Here is a 16,937-nt window from a genome sequence, read left to right as displayed (position 1 = left end):
GATTTTGCTGATCTTCATAAATTTTTTCCACCCGGGAAAGAATAGGAAGGTTTAACTCCTCATCCAAGCTGAAGCCTTGTATGAGTGCAACTGAGGTTATAGAGTCCTGGCACGGAAAATTGACAAAGCTGCGAATAAAATGAGAGGATATGTGCTGAACTTCAAACCCAAAAGGTGAAGGCTGTTAAGCTTGTAATGCTCCTAATTTACCATGCTTTTAAAGACGAGTATCAACTCTTTTTCTTTCCTTTCTTTCTCAAGGGTATAATTATAACGCAAATCATATTAACTGAACCTGTCCCTCCTGTTTTCTTAGGTTCTTTGAGTCTAATTGAAGTTCATTCCTGAACTATATTAGGGGAAAAACTTACTCGAAGCGACTGTCCTCCTTCAGGCTGCGGAGATGGTTCTATATCCCCCCCTTCCCCCCAATGCATTGAAAAAAAAAAAAGAAGAAAAAGAAGAGCAGAGACAGTCCCCTAGTAAGTGGGTTCCATCACCCACCCTTTTCCAGGCTATGGACCTTTTTCACACCAGTAATGAAGTGACTAAACTGGAACAGTTATTTTCTTCCAGGATACCAGTTTTTTTAGCAATATTCACAGGCCAACTTCTTTTTGGGAAAGTTGATTTATGTCCATGTGTATGGAAAATCGGGACATAGGCAAGCAGAATTATTCAAGAGCATCTTTCCAAACGTTTGTCTTTGACATGGGAAGGGGAAATATTTTTTTTTAATGTGATAAGATTTGTGCACCAAAAAAAGGCTTTAACTGTCTCCGGGGCTTTAGCTGGTTAGCTAAAGACACTTTTTCAGGATGGCTTGAATGCTCTGCCTAAAATTATCGTTTTATCTGTCCTCGTTGACTGAAAAAACCGGATTGCTGCTTAGCCCTGCAGCACACCTTTCCCCTAGTAAGAGTTAAACAAATGAAAGGTAAACGTGTGCTCTGGTATTTCCTCGTGGAGCACAGGCAAGGGTTACTCAGATGTTCTCCTTTGGTCATTTTCACGGGATGCTTATAACAGCCTCTTTTATTCCTGTCTACGTCTATGCTAGATCATTAGATCTTGGTGGTTATTGTTCTGAATAAACCTGGGTCCGCTGCTGTCCTAAGGCAACTAGGAAAGCCATAAAAGTGCATCTACTATATATTGCGAAGCCACATTCTCGGAAGGGATGGATTTCAACACGAAATGCCAGTGAGATAAAGAACATTCCTGAGATCGAAAATCATTCAGTACCATAGACATTTTAATAGATGGCTTCTCACAGAAGGCAGGAACAGACGCTCAGCATAAGTTTAAGGGAGGAAGGAGGCAGAAGCCAGACACATACACTCACAAAATTTCCTCTCAGCGTTGTTGCAAGACAGGGCTGAGACTTGGGATGGGACGATACTGGGGGAGGTTAGAATTTGCTCACGGGCTAGGCATTCGTGTAGGTGGCACATAACTCAGCCAGTACCATACCAGGTGCTGTAGAACAGATACCATCGAGTCATCGACTCCCAGTCCTGCTATGGGCTAAAAGGTGCTGAGTGCGTGCCTGCCTTGCTAAAGACCAAGCCTTCTTGGCACTTCTCCCTTCTTTGAGCATTAACAAAACTTTAGGAGCCCTAGGATTTAAGTCATGTATTTCCAGCCCTATTGAAGCAGGGATGATTACTCAGTAAATGGGAAGGTAGGCTATGATGTCACGAGTTATTCTTTTCAAGTACGGGAAAAGGGTCTCTCTCTATATATATTAAGAGGAGAAGCTCCTGTTCCTTGATAATAACAAGAGCAACAAGGGAAGGAAGCACCTGCTTTTAAAATCCTTCGTTTTACTTTAGTATGTTAGGTGCAGAATAAAAGCTCCTAGGGCGGGATTTTTTTTAAGTCAGTTGCATTTTTGATTTATTTCACTTTAAAAAAAAAAAAGATAGAAACTAGTTGTGGAAGCGATTGCTAAGAAGATCAACCTCTTTTTGGCCAGGGTGATCTCTGAAAGGCACAGAAGACTGTAACTCAAGGAAAAGGTGAAGTAATAAATTGTGAGGAAACTTCAGTATTCCAAGTTTATAAAGGCTATTTATTTTTCCTGAGTCTGTACGAGGATTTTTTTTTTTAATTTGTGGGGGAGAGGAAATTCTAAAAATATTTGATAGATGTTTTGCCATTAACACCAGCAGTAGACTTGTGTGTGTTTGGGAGTGGGGATTTGAGGTGGGTCACAATTATTGTTTAATTAGTGGAAAGGGCAATGTAAATCAAAGTAGCCTATTAATTATACATTTTAATTTATAGCCTACCAAGTGTATAGTGACTATTTACAGCATAAGCCATTTAATGTTTCCAGCATGATTTCAATTTCAGCCCTTTTCATTTTCGGTTTTATTTGCTCGTGTGGTATGAAACTTGGCTAAGTAGTTGAGCTGTTTTATTATGGAAGCAAATATCGTTTTAAATGTAAAACAACCTGCAGGTATAAAATGGTCTATTTGTAATTTAATTTGCTATAGAAAAGGTATTTTTATATTTTAAAAATATCTTAATATTACGTTAAAGCTTGTGAAGCAGCTTGGAAAGAATGTATAATATAATAAATCAGTGACTTGAACTAATGACACTTCTGTGGATCGACTCCTAGTGGTGGGGACGGTAGTATCTCTTGTACCATGCAAGCAGGTTTAACTTGCCCGTTCTATGCGTTTGTGGAAATCCTTAAACTCCAAACTCGAGGGCTTTAGGAAAAAGGTAAACTAAACAAGGAAGAAGTTTAAAGAAGCATTGAAAAACAAACCCTGAGAAGTGATGAAAATTCGAAGCCATCCTAGAGAGAGATGGGGGGGGGGGGTTTGCTGGATGCTGTATACAAAGTTGCATGCTGCAGTGGTTTGGGGATCTGAGAACATCACGCTATCAGGGTGCTACTTAAATTCGGATCATATACCCCAAATGTTTATTTCGCCAGCATAACGCCCCCGTTATGTTAAAAGGCGGAGTAAGACAGCGAGAGATAATCCTGGCATGCTATAAAGTTCCTCAGAAGATAACTGTGTCAGATACAAATTATTTTATTTACAACATTAAGAAAAACAGATTTTTCTATAAATAGTCACTGTAGTATCGATTACTTTATAATAGCCCGGGGTAGTTTCTTGCGCAACTCGGCTGTATAAAGGGATGGATTGTGTTACCTTTGGTTTTACATAAGTGTTTCCTTGTGATGGAAAATTCTGTTGTTCACTCAGCTGGGGTGATGTCTGATTGAAGTGACAGCGTGTGAGACAGTTCTCCCAGGTGACTTTTTTCTAACCAGTTTTTGGAACTCCCTGGCTGGAAGAAAGAGCAGCTAGGCCACCAAGGGTATAAACCCGTCAGCTGGCAACGGGTTAGAAAGTATGTACGAGGGGTTCTGGACGGGCGCCAGCTGTTCACAGCTGTGCTGAGGAGCAAGGAAAGGAGCCACAACTACTGCTCCAAACCAAAGCTGTGTCTCACAAATGAAGGTCGCACCGCGGGGCTTTGAGCCTCTCACTTCAAGGCACAGTGACTCAGGTGCCTTCAACGCCCAAGTTGGGCTATTCGCTGAGAAAGGAGAGGAGAAACGCTCCACGATTTTTTCCCCCCCTGGCCAGCAGCTTCCGCGGCCACAGAGCGAGTGTGTGTCCCCTTTGCTAGCCTACACTTACAGTTGTTAGGAACCAGCCCTCCAGGGAATAGGTGGACGGCAGTAAACGACGGTAGGTTGTGAGAGGAAAGGCACCGTTAATCTCAAGCGAGGCGGCTGGTTTTGATCTGGAAGTGACCCACTGAGGGAGACACCTCCTTTGCAGCGTGCTGCAGTAGGGGAGACACGCTGCTGGTCCAGTGGTGAAAAAGGGAGAGAAACCAACTCTGCTTCAGGCAATGTGAGTGGACTGGGTTGGCGTGTGTGTTGTGTGGTCTGGTGTTTTCTTCTCTTGATCCCGATCTCGGGGAGGGTTGAAATCTCCCTCTCTCTCTCTTTTTTTTTTTTTTTTTTTTTTTTTTTGGCTGTTGGTATCCCGTACTGGGCGCCCTCTGCACATGTTCCTAGGGCGCCATCTCTTTGCAGTCACTGACTCCTCCAGCAGGTTTCCCAGCGGCTGCCTCCAGAGCGTGTGAACATTCCAAGCCCAGCTCAGCTCCAGCTCTGCTCCAACCTGCACAGCCAAGCATGCTTTCCAGCCTCTAAGCCTTCCCTGCTGCTTCTGCTCCTATTAGACCTCTCTGGCTTTCCAGATAGACAACACACACTTTGCCTGAGTTCAGGTTCCTTTTCTCAGTGTGGACCCAAACTTTCCGGAAGCAGCAAGACCTGAACCTGGCTTTAGAAGAGGTATAATAGCTGGATGTATATACAAGTCGGTCTCTTTCTCGCTCTCCCCATCTGTACAGAGAAGAAAATACTCTTGGTTTGGGAAAAAAAATAGATGAGTTGAGGAATTTTCCCCCCTCTCTGAAAAGAGGGTTTGCCCTGTAACACAAACCCCTGAGATAGCAGCTTGCCAGATTAATTAAACATTGCTATGGGAGACATGTAAACACACTCCTTAGCCCGATTCATATACAAACCAGTTCATTTTTATTAGTATTGAAGAGAGGAATTGCCTCTGATTATTTTTGGAGAGAGGGAGAGAGAGCGCGCTCACAAAGTGGAGCAGCTGATCTCTAAGAAGTGAGCGCTGCCGAGAGTCAAGAAAGTTTGTTTTTCTTTTGCGACTTCGGAGGAGATGGTGTAGTCCTCAGCAGCTGCTATTTTAGAAAGAAGCCGGAGTATGTATCACTGGACTCATTTTCCTTTCGTTGCAGGTTCCAAGACCGAGAGGATACAATGGTCACTAAACTGTTCCAGCATTGGAGTTTCGCAGTCTTCCTGCTGAGTTATTCTGTCCCCTGTTATGGGAGATCACTAGAGGGGACCAGCCGCAGACTGTAAGTTTCTTTCTGACTCTGATTACTGGGGAGGGGGGAAGGAGGTGTGAGAAATCGGTCTGTGTATACAGCTATCGTAATGTTACAGCTTGCAACGGGGCTCCCTGTATGTTCCAAGCGCTCTAGCAATTGGATTTTTCTGTTACCTGCTGGAGTTCTTTACCGGAGTGGCTTCAGAATTACCTGGACCAGGTATTTCACAATCAGTTTTGGTTAAGCAATAGATAAAGAACAGTTTATAGGCTCACCCACTTTAATTAATTACAAGGGATTTACAGCACTTTTCAATTCTCCCTGACTTTATAAGACACTTATAAGGAAAAAAGTGTGCTTTAACCTGAGGAGCCGAAGTGTATATAAACAGCCAGACATAGGGATGATTGGATGTAGATCTACTCACACCACGACAGACAAATGAGAGAGGTTTTTTTTAAACGAGAGAGGTTATTTTAACCTAACAAGTGTAGATTATATACTGGAATGTCAATATGTCTGTATTGGTGTAGATCCAGTACAGGTATTGATAGAGCTCAAGAGAGAGATATGGTAGACGGGAATATAATAAAAATTAAATATAGAAATATTTTCTTTGGACTTGTGCCACTTTGTAATAATTTCATCAGTTGGAGCCAAATAACTGACCTAGAGACAGAAGCATTTTGTAGATTGCCATCAATCTGATTGGAGATATTTTGCTCAGGAAATGACCCCCTTATCCCTACAGTAATCATCAACATAGATATCACTGTACTGTAAGCTAAGTCTAGAAAAGAAACCACAAAAGTGATCTAGATCAATAGCCTACACATGTAGCTATGTTACTTACTCTCTGTAGACATTTAGTTAACTGATCTGTATCAGATATTTTATGGCAGGAACACTTCAAGCTGTACAGTGGGGGGGGGAGGTGTCAAAGGGTTAAAAGGCAGCTGACAAGACTTGACGTTTCTATCCCGTTCAGAAGCAAGAGTCAGACCGGAGAGAGAGAATGAATTAGAAAACCCTGTCAAGAATGTTTAGAGGAAAATGTCACATACTGTACATGTAATCAACTTCAAAAGGGTTTCCTTATAAGTGCTCATGTATGTATTTCAGGACAAGTGTTCCATATATCATTTCCTCTATTATCAAATAAATCCCCTAAGTGAAATGACTTGAGACATGTCTGAACTTTGGCACCTAATGGAAGTCTATTATAAACTCCTAGGGCAAATTGTGTTCATTGTACTGATGATAAAGCTACAGTGTATAGTTTGCACTGCTGCAAACTACCCTTGAACTATTTTGTGTTTTGTTTTGAAACCATTTTATTCTCATCAGCTGTGCAGAGAATCCATGTGTGGATTCATGTAAATAAAAAATAAAGCACAGTTAAATACTCTATTTCCTTGGCTAAGAATCTTTGAATTGGAACTGAGCCAACTTTTGCTTAAATTAAGATTTGATAAGAAATACCTGTTATCTTTTTGAGTACAGTACTTATATATGCCAAGATTAAATACATCCCTTCCTGTTTTCCTCCACCCTCCAAATCATGGGATGAAAAAATAAGTGCTAAGTTGTCAAAAAGCTTTTCTTGATTCCCTTTTTGTATAGCACATAAAACGTACTCAAGAAACTATTTAGCTGTCAGTCAGTGGCATTCATGTAGTTTTGTTTGTGGGTACAGCACAAACACCAACACCACATGCAAACATACACCCTGTTTTAATATCACCACAAACCATTCCTAGAGCTAATGGTTAATAACTCGCTTCAAGTATAGACATAGGTTTCCAGTGAGGGCTTAAATCAGTAGTAGATGAAATTAGACACATTATTATAGCCAAAAAGAACTAAAGCATAGGCCCCATTCTGCAGTTCTTATGCAGGCAAACCTCCCATTGAAACCAATGGGAAGTTTGCCTGAGTACAGATTGCAGGGCCCATTAAATGTTATACAAATGTTTTAGCTGTTAAAGAAGTTTCTGGAAAACAAGCAATGACTCAAAGAGAAATTAGATATTTTTATCAGCATGCCTAGACATTGCATCACCACATCTCCAAGTCTGTTTCAAATAGGGTGACCAGACAGCAAGTGTGAAAAATCAGGCCAGGGCATGCGGGGGTAATAGGAGCCTATATAAGAAAAAGCCCCAAATATCAGGATTGTCCCTATAAAAATCGGGACATCTGGTCACCCTAGTTTCAAATATTTTTCCCTTAGCATAAACGGTGCGCTCACTTCTGAGATGGGCTGAGCACCTCAACTCCCAGTGGAGTCAACGAGAGCTGAGGGCACTCAGCCCTTGGCAGGATACCTCCTTAAGGGCTAGATCCAGAGCCAATTGAAATCTTTCCACTGATTTAGATGAGCTTGGAATCAGGCCCCAAATGAACATTGCAGTACGATAATGATTCAATAATGAATGATTTAATTTAAAAAACTTGAGACAGAAAGTTGACTCTTTGCTACTAACACAAGATTAAAAAAAACTTCCTAAGAAGAATGAATTGGGGGGGGGGGGGGAGAATAGTGACCCAAAAGTAACATTTTGGAAATCAGAATGTTCACAAGTCCTGGATTTGTAGTATTTAAGCCTAAGTACTTTTTTCCATAATGAGACATAAGATTAGTTAGCTACATAGGTATATAGAACGTTCTTGTATACAATAATTCGTCTGGGCACTTTGGGCAAACAGAAACCATGATCTACATCTTTCTCTCAAAAGTGCTTACCCACATGTTAGCTTAACATTTACTGCATTTGGTTTGGGGTCAGACTGTTTTCCTTTCAGTGAGAAGCATATTTCATAGAAGGATGGAAGGGACCTCTAGTGGGTCATCCTATCCCTAACATCCTAATATTTCCTAACTGTGTTGCTTGCTAGTACTACAAATTTTTTCTTGTAAATAAGTTATTTGTCATATACAACTAATACCAGTAACTGAATACACACATTCAAGACTCCACCACTTTCCTTACTGTGAATGATGAGGAGGGGGGAGGGGAAAGATGGGGACTTTTCATCACATTGTTGATACCTGTACCTGTGTTATGGGACACTTCTCTAAAGGACTTTCGTACATGAACCTTCTTCAGCAAGTTGTTTTCCTTGGGTTTAAAACAAAGGAGTTACTTGAGCAGCTAGGTTGGGGTTGGTAATGGGGGGGGGGAGGAGATTTACTACATATTTTTCACTTTGTATATTGTGAAACAGAAATTTCCCAAAGGAAACTGGGAGACAAAATGTAATCTTCAAGTCTGGCTGGGTAATAAAAGTCATGTGAAATATAACTCTGTGTAATATTATACAGTCGCGTGGAACAGCAGAATGTTGTTTGGGGCCAGATTTGCATGCTAAATATCAGACAGACATTTAAATTGAAACCCACCCCTTCCTGGCACTGCATCCATCCGCATGTCAATTCATGGATTATAATGGAAATCTACACTCAAATAAGAAGTGGGTCTTGTAATGCTGTTTGGTTGTATTGTGTGTACTCTAGGTTTAGATTATTTATGTAAAATGGAATTACTTTTCAATCAAGAGTTCTTAATAACAAGATTTTAAGATTCAAGATTTTGTAACAGTAAGTAAATTGACTAAATATACAGTAGAGGATTAAGGCAGCTTTGTGTTCTGTGATAAAAGCAATTATCCCTGGTATTTTCTAAGAGGCAGTAGGAAAGCTTTTCATATGAGGCATACTATTTTAAACTCAGTAAAGCACTAAGATTTTGTATGCTTTTTATAAATGAGGAGGGTGGAATGATAACTACATTTCCCATGAAAACATCCTGGGAAAATACAGTTCTTTAGTTAGTAAAGTAAAGTAATGTGAGTCACAGTGGACAGATTGAGAAACATGACAGAAGTTTGCCACAGTCAGATGAGTGCACGATGCTGGTTTTAACATTTGACATTTGCAAGTCAGATTGATCTAAGCAAGGAGGTAATTAGTAGCCAACCTTTGCTGGTTATGGCTATGAAGTGAGGTGTACAAGACAGAGCATCAGAGTGACTGTGGGTATGTACCTGATATAGGCCATTAGAAGGATTGGAGTAGCATCACAGGAAGAGTTTTGCAGAATGGATGATTACTGATTACATATTTTTTCTGATAGGCCAGATCCTGAGCCAGTGTAAATGATTGCAGCTCCACAGAAGTGAATGAAGCTGTGTCCTTTTACACCAACTCAGTATCAGGCCATGTTATTTTTGCTTAGAAGTGTTCAATGGAAAAGTATGATCTACTTGCACAAAAATCACAAGTCCCCTGAAACTCACCTGGCTACAGGTTTCTTGAAACTCAGAATGTTTAGCAAAAGACTTACTCGACTCTTTTGAGCAAATCTAGGACCCGTGTTGAGCAAATATACCCAATATATAGCTTTGCAGCAAAATAATGATCAATTCATAATGTTGTTGTGGAGCCAGGAAAAGTTGGCATTTTGAATTGAATTTCACTTTGAGATTTGGGATCATTTGAACCAAAAACTCAGGGTGTGATGATCTACATGGATAAAAAGCAAAGGGGATGATCTCAAACTTATACTATGTGAAGCTGCTAACTTCCAAACAGCTCTAGTATTGACTACATTGGAAGGCCACAACATATGACAGCCAGCTCAGAAGGGACTGAAGATAACAAATTACAGACCTCGCTCAATCATTTGGTGTATAGTTATACCGCACCACATTTTGAAACTCCACAGTAGTAGGATAGTTGGGGTGAATATTCTCTGAGTCAGTTATCGGTCTTCTCCCTGCTCATCCATATTCAGAAACTGCATCAGCTACAGACGAAATTACTGTACAACAGGCAAGGCAAGGCAATTAATTCATTTTCTTTGGTTAGAGTGGGTCCAATCACAGGTAGCACCCTGATACAATAAAAGAGGATGCATAGCCCGTCTCAGCACACTGAGGTAAAGCAAGCTGGAAGGACTATGGGTTTTAGCAGTCATGGGAACATAACTATAAGCCCACCTCATATGCTTTTGTGGTTCACAGTGCAGGGGGGCATCCACCCTGCATTAAGGAAAAAATATGTATTTTTTCATGGTTATTCATTGGCCAGACAGCTCTTGGACCATCCATTCTCAAAGGTTTCTGATGACCATACCTTGTTAGCCAAGTATGAAACATTGGCAGGGCTTCCAGTTAAGTCATCTCCCAACTCCTCAAAAACAGATATAGGTTAAGAGTTCCAATGAACCAAAATGTCAGCCACAATGAACAATAAAAAGGGACAAATATAGGAGCTTTAGAAGAATGTCAGGGAGGAATCATAAGAAACAGACATGCAAAGAAAAGGGTGAGGGGAACCACAGAAATGGACTGGCACAATGCACAAGAGAAAATATAGAACACCAGAAATTCAGGTCAAAATTTTCAAACTTGGATTCCTAAATTTTAGGCACTCAAGTTTGAAAACTTTGCCATAAAGAAAATACCAGCAGTTACACACCTTACTTTTAAGTTTCAATAAGTGTATTTTTTTAAAGTATATGATGGAGCAGAAGAAAGTTATTAAAATAATGCTGCATAAAAAGAGGTTCAGGTTTCACTGCGGGTGTTTATTATTCCCTTTTTTATGTGATTGCAGTGCTCCATTATCTGGTTCCCTTCTTTTCCTAACTTTGGCAACTGCCTTCCTTGTTTTAGTGCCTAGATAGAATGCCTTGTACCATTAAGAAATGCTTTCCTAGAACACAGCATTGACAAATCCACCCACAGGTCCAGTGGTGTGTGATGGGTCCACAGAGAATTATTACTGGCTTAGGTCCTTTCTCTCTCTGCAGGGAACAGCTACTCTGACAAGAAATTGCTCCAGCATTGAATTAGCAAGGTACACTAAGAGCTGGAAAGTTGGTTCACTGCTCACAGTGGCTACAGCTGCCAGAGGAGAGATGAGTTTTGCCAAGTTTTGGCTGATAATGAAATTATAAAATATCTTTTTTCTCCCTGCTCTTTTTCTTTTAGCAAAAGAGCTGTATCAGAGCATCAGCTACTGCATGACAAAGGGAAGTCTATCCAAGATCTACGAAGGAGGATCTTCCTTCAAAATCTCATTGAAGGTGTTAACACAGCAGAGATCCGGGCTACTTCAGAAGTTTCTCCAAACCCTAAGCCTCCGACTAACACAAAGAACTACCCTGTCCGATGTGGCAGTGAAGATGAGGGTAAATACCTAACTCAGGAGACAAACAAAGCTCAGACATACAAAGAGCAGCCCCTGAAGACATCGGGAAAGAAGAAGAAACCAAAGCCTGGAAAACGCAAGGAACAAGAAAAGAAAAAGAGGCGAACCCGCTCAGCATGGCCAAATTCTAGAGGGTCTGGTAATGGAAATGAAGGGGTCCCTCTCTTGGACATCTCTGGTACTACACATGATCACAATTTAAGGTAATCATGCTTTATCCTTACCAGGGAGACACGCCATATATTTTGTTTATTTATTGGAATTGTTACATTTTACCTCTGCCTCACACAAATCTGGAATTTTATAATATATAAATTAATAACAATTTTTAGGACATTTCAAAATGTTGTGCAACCACAAAGCACTTTACAAAGGTAAGTGTTATTCCCATTTTACAGCTGGGGAAACTGAGGTACAGAAGTTAAGCAACTTGCCCATGACTCACACAGTGATTCACCAGCAGGGCAAAGACTAGAACTCAGGTCTCATGACTCCCAATACCCTGCTCTAGACTCTGGACAACTCTGTCAGTAGTAATTATGGTAAATTACTTATCACAGAGATTTGTGAAACTGAGGTTACAGAAAGTGTTATTTATGCCAAAGGAATGAACCTCACATCTATTAAAATTTCCTACTCTGCTTTTACTTTGGTATCCCTGTTTCAGATCTGTGTCTCATATTTAGGCCTCAGCAGACTGAAAGCTTTGAGCTCTACTTAAAGCTCTGCATCATAAAATGGAGAGTTTGCTTTTTTCCCCTTGCTCCTTGGCAACTTTCCTACCCTTACTTTACAGTTTTTCATTTTACTGTTTAACCTTAGGGGAGAACACGGAAAGTTTCTCTTTTAGTAATATCTGCAAACAGTGCAGACCAGCCTTTTGCCATAAAAATTTCCCTGCCATTAGGACTTTTTAATTCAGCTCCATCTTTCTGCCAGCTTGAGAAACAATTACATTGCTGCTGAAAAATGTTGAGCATTACCCTTGGAGAGAGACATGTTTTCCCCATGTATGACAATGAAGGTTTTTAAGGGCGATGGTGAGTTGGAGTCTCTCTACTAAGTGTCCTGAGCCGCCAGCCCCGCTTGCACTCATCTCATGTCTGGATTTGAGCTTGAACAGCTTTGTGTACAGAAGGCAAACAGAAACATTCAATTCCAAAAAGAATTTAAAAAGAAAACACATAACACTCTTCTCCCTTCACCTCTTCCCCTTCACTTTTGGCTCAATGGACACGAAAGAGCAATTTGCTTCACAGTCAATTATTTGAAGAGAGATGCCATGAACCACGGGTTTTATTAAAAAGCTGCACCTTAATTTAATCTTTTTGGGACCAGTCCTGCTAGGAGCCTCATGTCCTCAACTCCTAATTGAGGTCAGGGGAGTTCCTGGCATTCAGCACCAGGCCTTATGTAGGCCAGAGTAAGAAATTTGGGATTGGGCCTTAGACTTAATGACAAGTCAGTAGTTAACAGAACCTTACGAAGAAGAAGCGGTGTAACTGGCGCTGCTTTTGATTGTTACGGAGAATATGGCTACGCTGCAGCAAAGTGGTGTGATTCCCAGTGAGGGCAGCCAGACTTGCGCTAGCTCTGTTTGAGCTAGCCTGCTCAAAATAGCAGCATGGCTGCAGCGACAGTAGCAGCGGCTAAGGCTAGCTGCTGGAGTCTAAGCCTGCCCAATCCCCTGTCCACGCTTGGGTAGCTAGTCTGAGTCTCTGCCAGTACTGCCATGTCCACAGTACTATTTTTAGCATACTAGCTCAAGCTTGAGTCTGCCTACCCATACTGGGGAATCACCCCTTCCCGCCGCAGTTCAGAAATACCCTTTAAAGGCCTGTTCCAGGGCATATGCCATCAGATGTTTGATACATCTAAGAAGTTGCAATAAATGTTACAGAGCTAGGCTAGCTGAAAAACAGCTCCTATCTTCAAATGCGCACTTATACAGAAACTAAAGTAATGGGGCTAAAACTCCCAAAGCATTTGATTGTATTTCATTTACAGATCCCATCAGAGATAAGAGTAGTATTAAAATAAAATCCAACAAAGACTACACTATCGATTTTATTGGTTTAAGTTTTAAATTGCCAATGTCCTTATATGCCTAAAGGAAGCTCAACTTTACAGTACATTGTGGATTTGGCCTAGCCTCTTGGCATGATTACCCTTATTGCAATGTTAGCAGAGGAATAGAGTCTTGAAGGGATTGTATACTTGCAATACTTAATTATAAAAGCTAGCTTTCTTTTATTTTATTAAATAAAAAGAAAGTTTTAAAACAGCAGTTTGCAATTCCTCCCTTACAGAACACACAGCAGTTCTGGTTTCTGAGAATCGAGTACATGCTCTTTATCTGTAATTATCCAAGTGAGCTGGCAGATGTTATCATTTCTACACCTTAAATCAAAACAGCTGTCAACTTGAAATCTGAAACCTTTTGTTTAATAATTTTTAATTCAGGAAATGACATAATTCATCATCATTTTTACTCAATAACACAAGTCATTCTTTACAAACATATGCAAGCCCTGTGTTTGAATTGGCATCTCAAATCCAAACCCCTGCCTCTCCCTACACATTTTAGGTAGGAGGGCCAAAGCCTCCAGGGCACCAGAGTCACTTTGCATGGCAGTGCTGGCATAACACATCTGTAAACTCAGTTTAGCTGGCTCAGGGACAATCACCTCTGTATAAGGGTAATCCTCCGGTTGCACAGAGTTGATCTGAGGGCTCATATGCCACAAACTCTCCCTGCTGGTGGGGAAAGAAGGCATGACTGCAGTTTGGCTGAACTCGCAGATCTGAATCATAGAATATCAGGGTTGGAAGGGACCTCAGGAGGTTATCTAGTCCAACCCCCTGCTCAAAGCAGGACCAATTCCCAACTAAAATCATCCCAGCCAGGGCTTTGTCAACCCTGACCTTAAAAACCTCTAAGCAAGGAGATTCCACCACCTCCCTAGGTAACCCATTCCAGTGCTTCATCACCCTCCTAGTGAAAAAGTTTTTTCTAATATCCAACCTAAACCTCCCCCACTGCAACTTGGGACCATTACTCCTTGTTCTATCAGAACAAAAACTGGAAGAGACTTGCTTTCTAGTTCTGGTAGGAGTGCAGCCCGATATGAGAAAAGTCTTGCAAAATTAGTTGATTTTGCAATATTTCTGACATTTGAGGTCAGAAACCACAGAGAGCAGTTGTAAGATTTTGGTACCATGAAACCCATACCTAACTCGTGGTTCAACTTGAACTCTAAATTCAAGGCTAAAAGCTAAACCCAGAACTAAAGCATAATCCATTTTAAAAAGTACACATATATAGTAAAGACACACATATATAATCAATTAATTGTGTGATTAATATTCAATGTACATCAATATTATTAGTTTACATATAGTACAAATGTATGCATGCTAACACTTCTACTCCAGTTACTTAAAAAAAAATTGTTCTTACAACACTCCCAACTATATTCCCATTCCACTTAAATTAAATTATTAGTACCTAATTTCCTAAGAAACCTTTCAAAAGTCTAACCTCCTAACATTAGATGTAGTCTTGCTTTCATTATGCACATAAAACCCCCTTAAATTGTCAAGAATTTCCTCTTTTTTTGTGTCTCACACCCACACAAGTCTGCCATGTGAAACTCTACCCACAACTTTGGCAATCAGTCCGTCAACACAGCCAATCAAATTCCATCCTATAGTTGTTTCCTAGGGAACCAACATACAATTACAGAAATGGACTGCACACAGTGAGAGAGGAAAAACCCTGCAGCATTTCCACTGTTAGAAAAATATCAATATTGGAAAAAACAAAACAAAATATAAATAAGATACAGAATGGGTGGCAGGCGATACTGCGTATAGCCTCTTGAATTCACTGTGGAGGGGGAGGATTATAGAATTAAAACCAATCTGTCAGTGGCACCTATTAAGAACAGAAGAGCAATTCCTGACCTTAAGGCTTGATCCTGCAAGGTGCTGAATGCCTTCAAGTCCCATTGAATTTGGTACAAGCTGAAGGTGCTCAGAGCCTCACAGAAAATGCTCACATTTTCAGGGTCAGGCCTTTAGACTCCTCCTGGACTCACAAAGGTGCAGCTTCAGTTTTCCCAAAGCTTTAATTCAATAACCATTCAATTGATTTGTGCTGTGAATGGAGCTAGTGTCTCTTCAGAATCAGGTCCTGGACACATTGTACTAAAGTAAAATTCATGTCATAGAAATACATACCTCACAATTAAATAATTCCTTGTTCAATGGTTGCTCATAGTCCACCAGCAGTGGTAAAGACAGACCAAATGACAACAGTAGAACGTATCTGACAATAGTAAACATGGTATCACAAAGGCAGCATAGGAAACAAAGCTCAAGCAATAGAATGGGCATGTTAGCTAAAGATGGGCTTCTTTTCAGCCTTGCCCTTAATGCCCATTTTTCTCATTCCTCCAGCTGGTTTTATATGGGCTTTTAAAATCTATCTGAACTAATCTTTATGGCCCCAGTTCAGCAAACTACTTAAAACTATGCCTAACTTTCAGCTCCGAAGTAGCCTGATTGACTTGAGTGGTATTTATGCATGTGCTTAAGTACCTTTCTGAATCAGGGCCTAAATGAAGCAGAAGCTTCTTCCTACTTCTGTGAGTAGACAGCTGCAGATGATACAGACTTAGCTGCGTGAAAGCAGTGTGCAGTTCCTTGCATCGCTAGTTTAATTGCATTGAAAGAACTGTAGACACTTAAAAGAAGAAACCTAATAGCTCAATGTTATTAATCAGCTCTTCCTAGAGGGGCTATTTAATAGCAAGGCACACCCTATATTACTTGTGGAACTGTTACCATTAATCTTGTGTCCATTTATTTTCAGGGAAATTTAATTTTTTCCCCCCTTTGTGTCCCCCCTCTTTCTTTGCAGGAGGCGTTGAATTTTCAGTTGAGATCTTTGGAAAACATATTGCAGTATTCTGTAATAGTGAACACATGGAAAGTATTAGAAATATTTATTATCTGTAAATATTGTAAATGCATTGAAATAAAGCCGCCTCCCCCATTGCTCTCTGAAACTGCACATTTGGCTATTGTGAATTTTTTTTTTTTTTTTTTTTGGCTAAGGCTAAGTCAATTATTATTGTCACATTTACCATAATTTATTTTGTTGAATGGTGTATTTATTTTGTTAAAGTATCTTGGTGCTGCTGACTTTTCTATACATATATATATTTTGTAACATAATGCACTTTAGATATACATATCAAGTACATTAATAACTGACATAATAAGAAAGTGTTCCTCTTTTGTGGTTGATTTTAAATGGATGCCTATGAACAATTGTTCAACTGATTTTCCTCTGTGCATGTAAAATAGCAATATTTTAAAATTTGTAAAGAATGTTTAATAAAATATAATCTTATGAAACCATGACTCAGAAGGAGAAATGTATCCTTTAGGAATTTCAGGAGAAGGAACACTGTGTGATTTTTTTCTTTACTACATTTGAAAATGGTCTTACATTTAATATGTTTACATTGGTTCAAGCTCCAACATTTTCACATTAGCTTTTAGTTAAAAATCACTTAGAACATATTTTGTTCCAGTGCTCTGTTTCAAATCAGCTAAGTGGCTGAACAACCTGAGGGCACAGAATAAAGCCAGTGGCGTTTAAGAAGTGACGCGCCAACCTCAGCTCCCATTGACTTTACTAGCAGATCAGATTACTCAGCATATAGCAGGAGATATCCAGAACCTTGTAGGGTTGGGCCAATCCAGATTAGCAGCCTAATGACTGATCCATCTACAA

At 40.2% G+C, this 16,937-nt stretch overlaps 1 protein-coding gene across 6 annotated transcripts; it reads left to right on the top strand.

Annotated features, from left to right (window-relative positions):
• Positions 1-1,637: 1,637 nt before the first annotated feature.
• Positions 1,638-16,561, top strand: PTHLH (parathyroid hormone like hormone). Of its 6 annotated transcripts, none has more exons than XM_054016324.1 (4): positions 1,643-1,684; positions 4,819-4,941; positions 10,912-11,334; positions 16,056-16,561. In XM_054016324.1, exons 1-4 carry the CDS (start codon positions 1,677-1,679, stop codon positions 16,063-16,065), a joined length of 564 nt encoding a protein of 187 aa, XP_053872299.1. In that variant the 5' UTR covers positions 1,643-1,676; the 3' UTR covers positions 16,066-16,561. The 6 variants fall into 6 exon arrangements, with proteins under 6 accessions (XP_053872301.1, XP_053872299.1, XP_053872303.1 ...); XM_054016328.1 differs by lacking the exon at positions 1,643-1,684 and adding an exon at positions 1,761-2,021; XM_054016329.1 differs by lacking the exon at positions 1,643-1,684 and adding an exon at positions 1,761-2,036.
• The last annotated feature ends 376 nt before the right edge of the window (positions 16,562-16,937 follow it).

This window comes from Malaclemys terrapin, chromosome 1 (genome assembly GCF_027887155.1).
Source record: "Malaclemys terrapin pileata isolate rMalTer1 chromosome 1, rMalTer1.hap1, whole genome shotgun sequence".
NCBI lineage: Eukaryota > Metazoa > Chordata > Testudines > Emydidae > Malaclemys > Malaclemys terrapin.
The sequence above is the reverse complement of the archived record's forward strand: the minus strand, read 5'-3'. Positions and strand labels throughout refer to the sequence as shown.